General features: G+C 42.2%; 1 protein-coding gene across 5 annotated transcripts in view; it reads right to left on the bottom strand.

Moving 5' to 3' along the window:
- Positions 1-18,153, bottom strand: part of Extl2 (exostosin-like glycosyltransferase 2) — a 29,768-nt gene that overhangs the window by 7,141 nt on the left and 4,474 nt on the right. For all 5 annotated transcript variants that reach the window (XM_013031421.1, XM_013031420.1, XM_013031423.1 and 2 more), the window contains 2 exons: positions 17,584-17,658; positions 128-546 (listed from right to left, as the gene is read on the bottom strand). In XM_013031421.1, coding sequence (XP_012886875.1) covers positions 128-546; positions 17,584-17,615 — 451 coding nt within the window. In that variant the 5' untranslated portion in view covers positions 17,616-17,658. The remainder of the gene's footprint in view (positions 1-127; positions 547-17,583; positions 17,659-18,153) is intronic.

Genomic DNA, 18,153 nt, shown 5'->3' with positions numbered 1-18,153 from the left:
TCAGCCTCCTGTAGCTAGGATTACAGGTATGAGCCACTAGTGCCCAGAGAGACAACTGTTTTGCAAGAATCCCGAATCCACATCCCTACATCTGCCCTATCAGACTTATATTTCAGCCCTAACTCACCTTTGGTTTCCAGTTCTGGGAAGACCTGTAATCGATTTCTCATTCTGTTTGTGGTTTGCGGTTTGAAGATCACAGGGACAGGGTGTGGCCCAAGAGAGTTCCACAACTCATCTGGCCCTTTCTCTCCAACATTGTTCCACACCACAATCACTTTGTGGAGGTGAGGGACTGCCTGATAATGATTTAGAAGTCTTAACAAGAGATCCGTTCTGTTGTACGTCTGCATAATGAGAGTAAAGGAATCCAGTGGGGGCTTGCCCTGGGGTTTCATCTCCCGACGCAGGGTGAGGATCTTGTCTTCTTTAATATTTGGAAGTAGGTTAGTCAGAGCTCCAGCCACGAGCAGTAACACAAGGATGACCACCAGAGAGAAACGCAGCACCCGGATCCCCATGACTCTCCCAGGAAGCTTGCAACACCTGGATATGGAATTGCAAGCCAGATCGTGAGCATTTCTGTGAGTAGTCAGTGTTTTTATGCCTTTTCAACCAGGATAGAGATCCATCTTAAGTTCGCTTCATTCAAATTGACCCCTGTTGTTCTTTTTCTCCATGTCAGTACTGGGGCTTGAATGCACAGCCTCATGCTCTCACTTGGTTTTTCCACTCGAGCCACATCTCCATCCTAGCTTTTTGCTGGCTAATTGGAGCCAAGTCTCCTGGGTTATTCTGTTTAGGCTGCCTTTGAACCAGGATTCTCAGATCTTAACCTCCTCAGTAGCTAGGATGACAGGTGTGAGAGAACTGGCCACTCTTTTTGATAGGGTGATTTGGCAACATTTCCTTCTTTTTTTTTTTTTTTTTGGGTCCGGTCATGTGGCCTGGACTCTGGGCCTGGGTGCTGTCCCTCAGCTCTTCAGCTCAAGGCTAGCACTCTACCACTTGAGCCACAGCACCACTTCCGGCTTTTTTCTTTTTGCTTATGTGGTGCTGAGGAATCGAACCCAGGGTCTCATGCATGCAAGGCAAGCGCTCTACCACTGAGCCACCTTCCCAGCCCCAACATTTCCTTCTTTTGGAGACCATTTGTTTTGTAGTGGTATACCAAATAAGAATTAGTTTTTTCCTTTTTTAATCGCTAAAAATCTGGATCCGATGGGCTGGGAAGGTGGCTCAGTGGTAGAGTACTTGCCTTGCATGCATGAGGCCCTGGGTTCGATTCCTCAGCACCACATAAGCAAAAAGACAAAAGCCAGAAGCGGTGCTGTGGCTCAAGTGGCTAGAGTGCTAGCCTTGAGCTAAAGAGCTGAGGGACAGCACCCAGGCCCAGAGTTCAGGCCCCACGACTGGACACCCCCACCCCCCAAAAAAAATCTGGATCCGAGGTTATTGTATCTCCACATTTTCTTATTATTGTCAATGAATTCTACAGGGTGGGTTTCATTTTAACCTGTCCATAAGTATGTACGATGTACTTTGATCAGATTCATTTCCTTCTTTCTCTCCCTCATCACTGCTTCTACCCAGAGATTATTTTTCAAATGAGATTATAGTTCTTTCAGAGAGACTGGGTAATCCAAGGCTTTAACATCATTCGTTTATGAGACGTCCCTATGAGAATGGAGAACTCCCAGAACAAGTGCATACATGATATAATAGTGTACTGAGTAACATCCAAGCAAAGCAAGAGCTTCTTTTATTTTGTGCTTTCTGGAACAGGATATTGCTTTGTAGTTCAGATCAGCCTCAATCTGACTTACATTGCTGAGGCTGGCCTAGAACTCATGATCCTCCAGCCTCTGCTTCCTGACTGCTGAGATTACAGGTATGCTCCACTCTGTCTGGCCTCAGGAAGAGTTTATTGAGAAGAATGTGTCCAGCAATACTTCTCAACAATCCAGATTTGAAAAGCAATGTTCCCTTCACAGTGGAGTGCTCTTTAAGGGGCTTCTAAGGTTATTCTGTTTTATATTTTTTCTGTAGTTTGTTCTATTAAGAAAAGCACTTTTGTGTTTGCATTTCTATCATGGCCTCACTCCTAAGATATGAATAAATTGAATTATGTTTTAAGCAACCTCAGCTCTACTGTGATTATTTTTCAAGGACAGCAATTTAAGGCATTAGAATAGAATATTTTCATTTCAAGTATTCTCTTAGTAAAACAACACATACCACTAGTATATCCAACTAAAAGCAAGCCACATGAATTCATAATCTTGATTCAAAGACCTTGAAAGTCCTTTTAATACTGAATTAAAAACGGGTTCCTTAAATCAGTTTCAGTTCTGCATAAAAATGGTCAGTTGGAAACCCTTAAGAGTAAAGAGTATTTTGCCAACTGCTTTAAATAATGCAAGCAAGAATCAAGATCTTTGTCTAGATGGGGGTATTATAAAACATGTATAAGTTGTTTCTGGTCTCTAACTAGTAATAACTCACTACTTGGAAATTTGGTGCAGAAAAAACTAATGGAACTTATTCTATCTTACTATAAATATATGTCAAAGACACTCAAATGGCTATTTTACTTTTATCTGCACTTTTTAAGGAGTTTATTGGCTGTGGCCAATATGGAAATTTTCTCTTTCAAATACTTTCTAATCCCTTATATTACCTGTATCAGAAAGGTTTCCAGAGGTATGAATAATTTATGACTTCAGAATTAGAGTATAAATATTTAATTTCATATTTACTAAGTACTGAAATCCAAGAAAATTATGCAAATCTTTTTAGTTTGCATAGGAAAGCCAGGATCCGACAACCACCAGGGAAGTGGTTTAGGCTCAAGTGATAAGAGTTGATAAGAGTGCTAGTCTGGAGTAAAAGATGCTCAGGGACAGCACCCAAGCATGCTTCAAACCCCACAGGACTGGTACAAAAAAAGTGAATAATACCTAGTCTATGAAGCAATAGTTACATATTCTCTCACATATGTTTTTAAATGGACAAGGCTATTTGAACTTACACAGACTTGCCATTCACAATATCTACCAAGTTACCTAGGAAGAATGCTATAGAAGAATCTTTTTTCCTTCAAGGTTACTTTCTTTAGATTGGAATAATGATAATTATCTGGAGAGAAGCTGTAAACACGTTTTGTTTGTGCCAGAACAGAGAATGAAGGAAGATTAGCGGTGGCCTCTGGCTCCTAAGGTAGAAAAGCAATGAGCAACTTGATGACAAAAAAGGAGAAGCTGTCATTTCATCTTGGTGCTACAGATGGTAGAAGAATGATACTATTCTGCCATTTCACCATGAGATTGGCTTGTTACTGCACAGACTGTTTCTCTTCAGGCTCATCCTCCAGAATTTATATGTGTTTGCCTGAAAACATATGATCTTAGGGTGCAGATGCTCAAAAAAAGAAAAAAAGCCTGTATTTGCCAAGAGATAAAGTCATTTCAAGGTACAATGTAGAGGTCAATTCAAAATCTGCATTTTCCTACAGTGAATCTGCATAATGAAGAGTTGGAAGAGATAGTTGTACAATGGGTAAGCAGTTTCTGGCCAGGTTTGTTTATTTATTTAGTGCTAATACCGGGGATTCAACCCAGGGCCTAGATTCTTCTATTCCTTAGCCTTTTCACACAAGGCTAGTGCTCTACCATAGGAGCCATAGCTCCAGTTCTGGTGTTTCGTTGGTTAATTGTAGATAAGAATCTCCATGGAGGGCTGGGAAGGTGGTTCAGTGGTAGAGCACTTGCCTTGCATGCCTGAGGCCCTGGGTTCGATTCCTCAGCACCACATAAGCAAAAAGAAAAAAGCTGGAAGTGGCGCTGTGGCTCAAGTGGTAGAGCGTGCTAGCCTTGAGCTGAAGAGCTGAGGGACAGAGCCCAGGCCCAGAGTTCAGGCCCCACGACCGGACACCACCCCCCCCCAAAAAAAAAAAAAAAGAATCTCCATGGACTTTCCTGTCCAGGCTGGCTTTGAACCTTGATCCTCAGATCTCTACCTCCAGAGTTAGCTAGGATTGCAGGGGTGAGCCACTGGTACCTGGTTTGGTCAGGTTTACTGTATGCAGATGATAGAAATCATTCAAACAGAGGCCAAGGGGTGGGTACCTATATACGGGGAGCTGATGAATAGCTTCCTGTATTGGTTTGTGCTACTTACCAAGAAAACCCTTCCATCCACTTCTCTGCTCCCTCCTATCTCTCACACATTACCAGCACTGAGAGTGTGTTTTCACAGCTCTGGGTACTCAGTGCTCCAGTGAACTCTGAACATAGTGCTCTTAGACCTTGCATGCGCATTTCACAACAGTGCCTCTAGCTTTTCTCTCAGCATGCAATTTCTGCCCGTCTTCATAGTCCAGAACAGTGACTGGCTCATTTTTTGCACTTGTGTTTTTATTTCTTGTTAGGTTAATGGAATGTGGCAATCTCTGTTTACATTATTTTAACCTTTAAAATGGATGCCTAAAAACATTGAACCGAATAAACTCAAATGCAAATTGGGGCCCAATTAGGACTAAATAGTAGGTAAGAAATGTTTCTTACATAACACACCTGGGACATCATGTGAGAAGAAGTAATCTTTTCAGTGCAACTAAAATGTCTCCATCTTGTAAGCAGCCACCATTGTATACTGATATTTCCTGGTACCAATATTTTTTGGAATCATTTGCTTCTTAACTTCAATTGTAAATATCGTCTATGCTGTTTGTGATCAGCCAGTCAGAGCAGCTATATAAATCTTGGTCAACAAAGTTCAAGAGCAGATGCTCTTTGGGTGAGAACTTTCCATTGACTTTACAGACCTCTCTGTCTATAACTGTCAGCAGCCCAGCCTCAGACCCATTCACAACCCTGCTCCCTGTCAGCTATAATGGGAAAAATGTGCATGGTTGCTTCCAAAAGGACAGCCATCCCTCTCCTTACAGAACTTTCATGGATGGTTAGAATGCTTTCTGACTTTCCCTGTTTTACCATCACCCTGGCAACCAATTGGAAAGAAATTGTGAAAAGGGACATCACTTCTTGAATTAGGATAAAAACCAAGCAGGAACCCTCCTTCCTCCACCCCCATCCTGAGTGCCTGCCTAGCCTCTGGAAAGAGTGGCAGAGTACCCCCCTGTACAGAAGTAAGATGCCTTGATGAAATCTATTATCTGTTGTGCCTATTCATTTTCTGACACTAGAGGTAGGGTCAACAAGTTGGGGGACTTGTCTGAGACCTTCATTCTATCTGGGAAGCAGAAAGCTCACTTCCCTCTTTCAGGAGATGCCTGGTTATAACAGCTCAGGGGTTGGGCTGGCACCAGTGACTTCCTGGATCAGAGAAGAAACCTGTACTCTTGGAGAAGAGCTCTAAAGACACATATTGCAATGACCATAGAAGCTTATGCATAGACCCGTGCAAGCAGCATCACGGGAGTGACAAAATATTGCACTGGTGGTTGGAATGAGAGGTGTTGGGTGGAAAAAAAGGGAGGATGGAGTTCCAATCTGCAGTACTATAGCAACCCCTTGTGACTGAAGGCAGTGTCGGATTCTATCTGAAGTCCAGTGGCCTGCCAATCTGCGGAGGTGCCTAAGCTCCTGGGTGGATGGAGCACAGTGGAGCTGACACTGACTAGGTGTAAGGGAGTGGAAGAAATCTCTGGGGAAACAAAAGAAAACTGTTTCCTTAATCGCTAAATTAAAATCAAAATGGTCAAGAAATGGAAAAATAAAAGGAGTGAGCAAGTAAGCAGGCTAGGAGGGACCATGATAAAATACCTTCCAAGAGTCTCCTAGGGGAAAATGCTAAATTAAAAGGACAATCCCTGTGTTAGTGAGGAAACATAAAAGAAAGGACAAATGATTACATATTTATCAGGACTCAGGGGCTGATCTTAGAACCAGATATCCTTTGGACTGGGTTTGACAAGTATGAACCACTCATGTACATCTGCTAAAAGCTAAAGTCATTCAGAAAAAAAAAATTATGTTCTCTGCAGGAAACAGGATCCTCCAAAATATTAAAAATAGTTCTGCTTCCCTTCAAGGTTAAAGCAGAGAAGAAGCCAGTGGAGACAGAGCCTCCTGGCTGAAATCTACTGTCTTTCCATTTCTCCCTTAATTCCCCTTGGCCCAGGCACCTCAGGTGACTTCCCCGTTCCTCCCTCCCATTCCCCTATTCCTTTCCCTCACCACCCTAAGAACCATACTTCTAAGTCATTGGAAACCTCCCCACTTTCCTCAATGGGCCACGGGGAAAAAGAAGATCCTTCCTTTTATACACCCACTGACTTCTGTATTTCTCTCTGGATAGAGAGAAATCCCAGGGAATGGGAGCCTGCCTGTCCAGCTCCTCACACCCCCAGACACTCCAGGGTTGGGGTGAACCCCAGACCCTAAGTACTCTCAAGCAGCACTCTGGATGGTCCGAGATGAGAGTAGGAGGCTGTGCTGTTATGTCGGGACCAAGGCAATGGGCTTCACCTCTCTTTCTCAGAGGATCTCCCTGTCCTTCCCCTCCCCCCACCTCCAGGGCAATAAGCAAAAAAAGAACAGAGTTCCCACTATTGGGCAATCTGGGGGATGAAGGCAGTTGATGCCTTGGGTCCCCGAGGCACTGGTCTTAGGACCAGGTGTAAAAAGGAAAGAACTAGGAGTGTCCTTGTGTGTTTCCAACAGTCACACATCTGTGGAGTAGAAGAGGTAGCGGGTCATGAACTTGACCTCTAGCCCACGGCTATGACGCATATCACCCTTCGCTTTTACTACTGTGGTCGAATGACGTCTTAGATCTCCCCTTTTCACCCCCACATCTTTCCAAAGATACTCTGCACTGCAATGTTTTTTGAGCATTACTCCCCTAGAAGGCTCCTGGTGAGTGCACCAATTTGCTTAGGAAGGAAATCATCATTTGTTAGACAATATTACACTCGTGAATTTCCCCAAGGAGGCTTAGGCAGTAACAATAATCAGAAAAACTCGATTGCTTAAGCAGGCAAGCAGCATGCAGAATTTAAACTGACAAAAGTCTTAACCTAGTTGACAAGTGAAAATATAGCTTGGGATCTGACAGTGACAAAAACGGTATACTTCAGGATGACTGGCATAGAAAGAAATCCAAGTCAGCCCACCATTGCCCACAGTGAGTCTCTGCCATTAAAACTTTGTGACATAACTCGAATTTACTTCACCATACATTAAAGAGTGTCAGAAATAAAACATCAAAGGCCATTTCTCTTCACAGGCTGTTTCAGAATTCAATAGCGGTATCACTGTATTTTATACTATACTGTTTTGAGAATAGTGGGTTCTTTGGTTTTTGTACTGTGGATTGAATTCAGGGCTTTGCATATGCTAGGTAGGTACTCCATGACTTGAGTCAGATGTCCAGCTCCTTTGGTTCATGGGGCTTGAACTCAGGCCTGGGCGCTGTCCCTGAGCTCTTCAGCACAAGGCTAGTGCTCTACCACTTCCAGAGCCACTTCTACTTTTCTGAGTGGTTTATTGGAGATAAGAGGCTCACGGACTTTCCTGCTCGCTGTCTTTGAACCATGATCCTCAGATCTTAGCCTCCTGAGTAGCTAGGATTACAGGTGTGAGGATCCTTTGGCTATTTTTAGATTGGGTCTTGCTTTTTGCTCTGGCTGGCCTGGATTGTAATCCTCCTACTCCTGTTTCCTCATGTTGGTGGGGATGACAAATGTGAACAACTGTGCTACCCCAGCCATTGTTTCCCCTGTAGCTGGGACCACAGGTATGAACCACCACACTCAGTCATTGGTTGAGACGAAGTGTTGCAAAGTTCTGCTAGGGCTGTCTTTTATCTGTGATTTCCCCAATCTCTACCTCTCAAGTAGCTAGAATGACAAGCGTGAGCCAATGCTTATGTCTGGGGAATACTTTCTGACTTAAAAACTTCACCTTTATCTAGGAAATTCGTTCTTATCATTGTAATCTTAGGAAGGACATATAGTTTTCCTCACCTACAAATTCTACACTATTCTTCTAACATGTTTCCTCTTACTTTTTTTCCCCTAAGCATATATGTTTTTACTAGGATCTTCTTTACTCCTATTACTTTCCTCACAAAGTAGTGTTAATCATACATACAGTAAAGAACAGGAACAAACTTAAAACAATAAAAGGGGCAATGTAGTACGACCGATTAATCTTGGGATCTTACTGTATTAATGACTAATAGCTATATGTTGGATTATTTTAGGGAAGGTTAACTATGCAATGGACTATTAAGAGTGAAAATATATCCATCTTTTCTACTGCCAGTATAACTCTGTGTGTGTGTTGGGGGGGGCACTGACAAAAACGTATTTTTATTTTGTGCCAGTACTGGGGCTTGAACTCAAGGCCTCAAGCTTTTACACTCAGGCTGGCACTTTACTACTTAAGCCATAGCTCCCCTACTAGCCTTTTCTTGGTTAAAGTGGAGATAGGAGTCTTAAGAACTTTTCTGCCTAGGTTGGCTTTAAATCCCTATCTTTAGCTCTCAGCTTCCTGAGTAGCCTGGATTACAGGCATGAGTCACCAGTGTGTAGCTCATTGACCATTATTTAAATCTGTACGTCATTAGGAGTCCTTGTCCTACTTTTACTACTTTTTTTGAAGCTAGAGCTCTGAAATGGAATAGCTAAAGCTTCTTGGAAAACAGCTCTACAAGAAGGGATAGATGGTATGACAAGAGGTCATGTCTCAGTGGAAGCTGTAAGGAAAACACTTCTGTATGGATTACATGCCATGCCAAGCCTGCTGTCAGCAGCTAGGCTGAGGGAGCCCTTTCTGTATGGTCAAATCAAGTTAGAATGAACCAGGCAGCCTTTAAAACAGGGATTCTGGTGATTAACTAACTTGGCCTCTCTCTTTCCCATCCCAATTCTACCCTTAGGTCCTCAGCAAAAGCTGCCAACCAATCGTGTGGCATTTTCAATGTTTCTTCTTCCTTTTCCTACTCGAGGCTTCATATTTCCTCAAAACTGCTTCAGGCAGCCTCTATCAATGGATTAGAGTTTATTTTATCATCACCGATATAAGGGGCACAACGTAAGTATTGCATAATTTGTAAAGTAAAACCTGCCTCCTTCAATCCAGCCATTTGTCACTGAGGCAGACAGTGAGTTCTTCTCCACTTTCTAAGTACACATGTGTGAAAGATGGGAGAGGAACGTTCTTTCTAATCTTGTAACTTTCTCTTGGAATTGTCTATTAATTGGAACTGATGATGATGATGATGAGATCAACCCAACACACATATATTAGTGTGAGAGTGAGGGTAACTTTCTTCCTAAAAACGCTGAAGACTTGTGAGGATTGAACAAGTCATATCCTAAGAAGAAAGCTAGAAATAGAAAAGCAATTTTAGCTCAGTACAGTGCAATGTACAATTTGTTCCAGAAATGGGTCAAAAAAGAAACCAAGTACATCTGCACATGTATTATTTGTACCATTCCATAATACTGGAACTTTTCATTTAAACCACTATCAGTTTTAGTTATAGGAAAATGGAGGGGGTGGACAGTAGTCAGGATCATTATACCACAGATCCTTAGACTATTTTATAGAACATATCCCTTTTCACCAATACTGGTTTTCCAAAATTACTTCTGTAAGAGAAATGAGATTTCATACATATGAATTAGACTTGTTAAGCATTTTTGGATGCTAAATCTAAGCTAGAAACAATCCCGAATGCATGTGAGTTTTCTCATTTATTTCAAGGAAGTTAAAATACCCATAGTATCCACCAGTCAACAAATATTGACAGGTATTTTGCATGTGCCCAGCATTGTCACACATAGTGAGCAGCAGACAAAGCTTCTGCCCTCACTGAGCCTAGCAAGAGTAATGACAGTGCTTCATAACTTCCCTTTCTCCTACAATTCTTCAAATAAGAAATGGATCAAAAATTTTTAAAGGGAAGAGCACCAGTGGCTCATGCCTTGTAATTCTAACAACTCAGGAGGCTGTGATCTGAAGATCATTGTTCAAAGCCAACCGGGGCAAGAAAATCCACAAGACTCTTATCTCCAATTAATCACCAAAAAACCAGAAGGGGAGCTGTGGCTCAAAGTGGTAGAGTCTTGAGTAAAAAGAGGTTAGGGAAAGCGCCCCGGCCCTGAGTTCAGGCTCTATGAAAGACAAAAAAAAATATCCAGAAGAGGAGGTGTGGTTCAAGTGGTAGAGCACTAGCCTTGAGCAAAAAAAATTCAGGGACAGTGTGCAGGCCAGGAGTTCATGCCCTAGGATTGGCGTGCATGTGCGTGTGCACACACATGCACATACACACATACACACACACTTAAAGGAAAGAAAACAATTTCACTCTGTTCTGGAAATGGGGTAGTTGAGTCAAACTAGTAAAAGAACTTATTGAGTAAAGGAAGACTGGTAGTGAGTCAGAATCAAACCCTTGACACTTATACTTTAGCCACTTTGACTTATCTTTATCTCCTGCATGGTCTTGACTTTCAACTAAATTCTAGTCTATAAGAAATTTCAGATACTTGATATTGAAGTTGGGGGTACAGCTAATTGGCAGAGGGCAGGGGTCCATGCTTAGAACACGTGAAGCCAGAGGTTCAATCACTAGCACCAAGAAAAAAAGATGGGCACAGGTACGTTTGTTGACTTCATTCTACAGTCTGGACTCTTATATCAAGGGATCTACAAATCCTGGCTCAAGTAAGAACTTCCGTTTCCAAAGAAAAGAAAAGCACATCCAAAGAAAATCATGTTCCTCAGATAAAAATACTGGCATTTCATCCATGTTCATAGTAGCATCACTTACAAAATGCAGAAGCCACCTAAATGTCCACAGATAAGCCAGTTAGAAAATGTCCCCAAAGGACTCCTTCTCAGCCTTGAAAAGGAAAGGAATTCTAATACATGCTCCAATATACAGGATGTCTTCAGGACATGCTGTGTGACACATGTCCATTCACTCAAAAAGACAAATACTGTATGACTTCATGCAATTCATAGAAATAGAAAATGGATTTATTGCTAGGGGCAAGAGGTAGGAGGAAATAAACTACTGTTCAGTGTGTGTTGGTGGGAATCTGCTTTGTTCTCACTTTCCTAACAGATGGTTCCCTGAGCAGGAACAGCGTTCCCTGGAGGATTCTCACCCTCAATAGGGATGCTAGATTTCTCTTTCTTAGCTCTCTTCATTTCCTCTCTTTCCCCTTCCTCCCCAGCGGCTTACTGAGAGCCAGTTGGTCCTTCCTGCTTACTGTACCAGAACAGCGGCTGGAATGGGACCCAGAGCCCTGGGTTACCACTGCCCCACAGAGATGTAAGGGAGGCTAGGTCTTGACCTAGGTCTATATATTGACTTGACTGGTAAACTCAGTTGTAAGACCACTGGAAACCTCTTCCCGCTTCTCCCTTTCCTGTCTTTTTTCCCTTTCTGCAACAGTGGCTTTCAGAGAGCCAGAGTCCGTTGAGGCTCCTAACAGGGGTGCGGAAGCCCCCCCGCCCATCTACACCTCTTCCCTCAGTGGTTAAACTGTGGCTTGTGCGGGGCTAGAAGCAGTCTTTACTGACTGGATTGGTAAATTCTATTGTAATCCCCATTACCTCTAATCTTCCTTCTCCTTTTCCCTATCTCTGTTGACCTCCAGACCAGAGACTACTTGCTATTCGACTAACTACCTATGCCCACCAACTGCCATTTCTCCTGCCAACACCTGCTTTGGGAATGTGAGATAAGGATTCTGGTTTTCCTCTTGATAGGCCCTTGAGAGGGAAATGTCCAGTGCACAGGTGGGGACCTTCTCTAGCTGACTGGTTTTTGGGGATGCCCAGCCTCTCAGTGGAGGACCAGTTGGTCTTGTTTAGTATTCTGGAGCGCCCTATTATAGGTTCTTGGTCATCATTCCTTTTCCTCACTGCCCTCTACATGGGGTCACAATAGTCCACTCTGGCTGACAGCATTTTGAGAATGATGTAGGTTGGGTTCTGGGGACCCCTTGTAGGTTCCCTCTCAAAGGATAGATGTTCTGGGCTTGAAACCAGATCTAATCAAAGAAACGTATCTGCTTTTGTGTAGAAATGCGGCCTCAGCATCAAATGGACAATTACAAAATCAAAAAATGTAACTGCTTAGAAATTTGGCCTCAGTCCCAATTGGGTAATTGCAATCACTGGTCTGAAGATAGAACTTTTGAGTCCACAATATTGCAAGATATAAGTAACTTTCTCCAACAGAATAGCAATAGGTCAGAGGTTCCCTAGGCCCAAGCCATTTTCCCTTCCTTGCTCCTATAACTGCATTCTTCCTTTCTGTGGTCCAGATTTTCTGAGCTGAACCTGTCTGTTCTCTCTAAGCAAACTCCCTCTGTTGACCTTTACCCCTGTGCCTGCCAGGCCTGTGTGTCTGATACAGGGTAGGGATGGGCATGGGCATATACCTCCAAAGATAAAGCAACATTCTTACAAGCTAACAACCCTAGAACTCCAAGCTAAACTAGGGCCCCCTAACTTCCCAACAAGAGCTAGTTAATGTGAAATATGGATATTGGGTCTAAGTTACGTCATCTTGTCCTCACTGCCATCCTGGCATCTTAATAGATGATAGGGGCTTTTCACCCAGTTCCAAAAACCCTAGAGGTGTAATAGGTCATTTTTAAATTATGGTTACGTCATGTTGCTTAGCTAGCTCCAGGATAACTGATTGTTTTCCCTAGACTGTTTGTTTTGCTTGTGTATAACCCTTTTGTTAGGTTTGGTTTCCCCATACCAATCATGTGGTTTTTGCCTTTCTAAGCTTTGTGCTAGTTACACTCAGGGCTGCAGGTTCTTTAGGACATAGTCCACTTATAGTCGCCAGTTTTCTAATAAGGACTCTTGATTCAACCTCTTAAAGTGTGGTTTCTCTGTATCTCACTGATCCAATTCCTGTATAACACTTGGAAGCCCCACCGAGATCCCAGGGCTAACATGGCACTTGGGTCCCTTGAAACCACTGGCAGGTAGCCTTGGAGATTGGGCTAGGGAGGATGGGCACTCCACAGGGGAGGCACCCCCTGACATGTTCTAGGACCTTGTGGCCTTTCTTCCACTCCAATAACATGCCTGACATGCTACTAAATCAGGAATTACTCAGGAGACCTCCTGAGGTAAGTTCCTATTTTTAACTATTTCTGTTTTTTGGAGATGGAGCTTTCTGGGCTATTGTAGAAGGGGATCCAATGTAATACAAATACAATGTAATACAATCCATTTGTATGCTAATGTGCCTTGCTTACAAAGCTGCCTAAACATATTGTGTTTGGTTATGTAAGTCTTGGTTATCCTTAAGAGGAAGAGATTCTGTTTGTTGGCAAAAGTATTTGTTTTTCTAACACTGACCCTGTGGTTCTATAGTGCTATGGGCAAAATATATTTTGTCATTGGAATTCCAGGAAACTTACAGCTGGTGTTCATTTTTAAGACTAAGCATGGTTTAAGACCTTTGTGCAAAAGAGTGTATGTGTGTAAATATGTTCAAAGTAGTCTGGTATTTTGATACAAAACCTGTCAGCATGGTGTGAGTAAAAGTAGTCTTTTCTATCAAACCGAAGTGCTTCTATTTTGTAGGTGATTTTTTTTTGGTATTGATATTTCCTGAAATTGTTTACTTTTTCACTTCAATTGTAACTATTTTCTATGCTGCTTGTGACCAGCTGCCAGCTGAGGAATGTGAATCTTGGGTAGAAGGAGTTAACTGCCAAGTGTGCTGGGTATTACAGAAGAGTTTTTACCAATGGAAGCAGCAGTAAAAGGAATGAGATTCCCTTTGGAGTGGGAGCTTTCCACTCACCTCTTCCTCCTCCAACTGCATCTGCCAGCCACCAAATTCCCAGCCCCACTCCCAGCCAGCTGTGATGGAGAAAACTGTAAACCTTTAAAAAAAAGTTAGAGAATAGGCCCTTTTTTAATCTTGGTAATCAATCATCCTTACAATGTGAACCTAACTCCTTGACAAGGAGAAGGGACAGGTTGGATTGGGATAAAAACTTAGCAAACTGCTCTGCCCAGTGTGCCTGCATAGCTCTGGGTAGAGTAAGGGTATTGCACCCTTTTGAACAAAAGTAAACTTGCCTTGACTAAATTCCCTGTATCACTTATGTGTCAATTTATTCATTTCTGACACCAGAGAGTCATTCTGCAAATCTAAAGTAACCAAAAATTAAATGGGCTCCACAGGCCAAAAAGAAAAAAAATGGGCCGTTTTAAACTCAAATCGTAAAAGTCATCAGATTTGGGTGTGAACAAATATGTCAAAGAGTTATTACATTACATTAAGAAAAGCTATGTTGAGTTCAAAATTTTCTAGGAAGTAATCTAAAATATAAATTAAAGAATACCAGTAAGGAGATAAAGGAATATAAAGAAAAAGAAGTTAATAAGGAAAGTTTTGTGAAAGGGAATTGAGGAAACAAAACTTATCCTTTAGATAAGAAAGAGTTTGGGAAGGAAGAAATGTCTTAAATGTTTGTTTCAAAATGGAAAAAAGGAAAAATGAACACTAACCACAGAACACTTGAGTAACAGATAGTAAATGGCTCCTCCTAGCATCCCAAAGGATAAATATGGGTGGCAGGATACACTCTCTCTAGGACTCTGCCTTTCTGCTTGTTTGTTTGTTATCAATAAAGTTCTGCAAAGTTTACGAAGTAAACAGTGCATAGTTGGTATGTAATTAAGTTGACTATGATTTCAAAACTTATCTAAAGATTTTTCCTAAGGTCAAAATTAATACACTAATGTAAAACCAGTATCCCAGTCTTTATGTCCATCTATGAAAGTAATTGTTTAAGTGTTTACGTCAAGGTCCATCAAATGATTACATTTTAAATGAGTATGTAAAACTAAAAAGCTAATATGTGTGTTTCCCAAATTTTATTTATTTTTGTCGGTTGTGGGGTTTGAACTCTGGGCCTAGATGCTGTCCCTGAGCTCTTCAGTGAGTGGTCTACCATTTGAGCCACAGTGCCACTTCTGGTTTTCTGGTGGTTTATTGGAGATAAAAGTCTCATGGACTTTCCTGCCCAGGCTGGCTTTGAACCATGATCCTCAGATCTGTCTCCTGAGTAGCTAGGATTATAGGCATGAACTACAAGTGCCCGGCTATTTCTGAAATTTTTAAGCCACCTTGGATACAGAGCTCCTGCATTCTTTGTTGCAATAAAAAAAAAAGTGACATCTACAATGTTTTTAATCTTTTTGTTGTTGTTGGTCGTGGGCTTGAACTCTGGGCTTGGGCACTGTCCCTGTGCTCTTCAGCTCAAGGTCAGAGCTCTACCGCTTGAGCCACAGCACTACTTCTGGTTTTCTGGTGGTTCATTGGAGATAAGTCTCATGGACTTTCCTGCCCAAGCTGGCTTTGAACCACGATCCTTAGATCTCAGCCTCCTGGGTAACTAGGACTACAGGTGTGAGCCACTGGTGCCCGGCTTGGTTTTAATCTTAATTAATATCCTAAACTGCTATTTATAATAAAAAAAACTAACTTGTTTAATTAGTTACTGTTTTAAAACTTTAATAATGACTGCTGTTAAGTCCTGTTATTATAGATTTGATCCTTTGCAACATTTACAGTCAGACCCACAGAGGGATAAATAACTCTTACAAGTATTTATTGGTCAAACTTAACTTTTATTCTTAATAAATTTAAGGTAAGCCCTGCTTATAAACGAATTCTATTGATTTCCTGGTTGCCTCAATTGGAAATAAGAGGGTCTATTGGCACTGACTTTCACCCAACCTGCCATTCTTGCCCCCTCTAATGGAAGATGTGGCCAACTGGGACAGCTCATCTCAGCAACAAGTAAACTACACTAACTAGGACATTATCCCAGAAAGGATAAGGAACCTCGAAGATCCACCCCAACAATCCTGGTGACTAGGGACCATGAGAGGTGGTTGGAAAGAACTGCTCAGATAAGAGGGAATGGTGTCTGATCCTGAATGGAGTCACTTGTGCTTGTCCCTTCAAAAGTATTCAAAGCCAGAGAGCAAAAGAAAATAGTTCATAAGCATGTGTATCATGCCCATAACTGTCTACCTCTTGGAGTTAGGATAGCTTGCCTTAGCATCTTCCTGTGTCTCCCATCCATACTAGGCAGACATTTATATACAGGAAACGATTAATGCCTCCCACCAGGCCCTTATCCACTCCAATCCATCCCTAGCCTCTGACTGTTGGAACTGTACAAAGCCAGGCCCCGTACAATATCTGGGTGTTATTCTTAACCAGTCTACCATGCTCTCCCCTACCCAGTTGCCAGAACCTTAGACACTCCCTTCCTTCCCCAGTCTAGTTATATGGAAATTCTTCCTGTAATGGGCCACAACTGGGTTTGTGCTCCAAATGGAACTTTTCTGGCTTGTGGTGAAGGTGTGTTCTCCTGTGTCATTCATATCAACTGGTCGTACCGCCTTGTCAGCCTTTTGCCTGATCTCAACTCAATTGTAGGAGAATCTTGGTGGATGATGGGAATCACTCCAGTGGACATCCTGGTAGGATTCCCTCTCATAGTGGTCCCCCTGGCTGGCTCCTCTATTAGGACCTGTAACAGACATCCTCTTACTCCTTCTTGGACCTTGTTTTCTTAACCTTTTTCAAAGGTTTCTATTTAACAGGATAACAGCCCTCACTCAGGACACAAACTGGGAGCAAGTCAAGGCCATTCTATTACTGCAGGCAACTGGAGGCTTCATTTACACTGCCTTGGGCTGGGAAGGTGGCTCAGTGGTAGAGCACTTGCCTTGCATGCCTGAGGCCCTGGGTTCGATTCCTCAGCACCATATAAGCAAAAAGAAAAAAAAGAGCCGGAAGTGGCACTGTGGCTCAAGTGGTAGAGTGCTAGCCTTGAGCTGAGGGACAGTGCCCAGGCCCAGAGTTCAGGCCCCACGACCGGACCCAAAAAAAAAAAGAAATCATTTATACTGCTCTGCCCTGCCCAGCACAGATCCAGATCCTAAAGACCCCAGCCCCAGGGATTCCTCCACATCTCCATGTCAGCAGGAAGTAGCCAGAAAAGACCATGATGTATCTCAACTTTTTCATACCTTTTCAGGGTCTCAAATGATGAAAATCTGCTTTGTTCTCATAACCCCATGCTCCTATGGCCCACTGACCACCCTCCCCTAGCGACCCCTCGTGATTCTCAGGAACTTTACCCTTGACCTTATCTGAACGTGCAGGATTGTCAGCATCAGAAGGACACCCCTACCATAAATCCCCGACACAACAGGACAAAGGCATTCTAAAGAAGGATCTCATGCTTGCATGTATAAAAACCTAACACCCTCTACACTGCAGCAATGATTAAAGCCTGTTCCTGAGGTCTCTGCCTTCTTTCTGTCCTTTTGTCCACTTGATCTTTTCTCACACTCATGACTCAGTCGCCTAACAGGTATAAAGTTCCAGTTTTGCAAGATGAAAAAATGTTCTGGCAACAAGTTCAACAGCAATGTCAAAATATTTGACAGTGGTGAACTATACATTTGAAAATAGATAAGATGGTAAAACTTCTGCCACATTAAAAACAAGGCAAACTCAAAATTTGCTACTTACCGCATTCTGTTATTGATTTTTATTTTAAACATTCCTTATGGCTTTAATGTTTGGTTGGAACAAGCTGTCTTGACACTATGAAGAGAAATCAAAGAATGTTCAGTGAATTTTTGTTTTTTTGCTTAACCAGCAGGAAATTAGCAAATGCTTTTTAAAAATTTTATTATGAAAATACTGTACTGAGGGGTTACAATTACATGAGCAAGGTAATCAAGCATAATTATCAAGCTTATCAATGCTTATCAAGCATTGTTGCCTCCTCCTTTGTTTCCCCTTAGCATCCCTGCCAGCAAATGCTTTGAATTATCTTCAAGTTATAATTTTCTGTTATGCTTTCTCAAAATGACCTCTAGGCAATGAGGTAGGTAACGACTTTTTGCTCGTTGGTGCTAACACGGCTATATTTTGCTTACATCTTTCTTTTGAGGATCTGGAAGCAAAATAAATTGACATCATTTCCACTATCTAATGCTTACACATTTAAAATCCAGAGTATACAGGCAAGGGAGCAGAACCTCTTATTATGTCAACAATTTGCATTGGAATTCAATTTCTAAATTCCATGCATGT

The sequence above is a fragment of the Dipodomys ordii genome, unplaced genomic scaffold (genome assembly GCF_000151885.1).
Source record: "Dipodomys ordii isolate 6190 unplaced genomic scaffold, Dord_2.0 Scaffold139, whole genome shotgun sequence".
NCBI lineage: Eukaryota > Metazoa > Chordata > Mammalia > Rodentia > Heteromyidae > Dipodomys > Dipodomys ordii.
The sequence above is the reverse complement of the archived record's forward strand: the minus strand, read 5'-3'. Positions and strand labels throughout refer to the sequence as shown.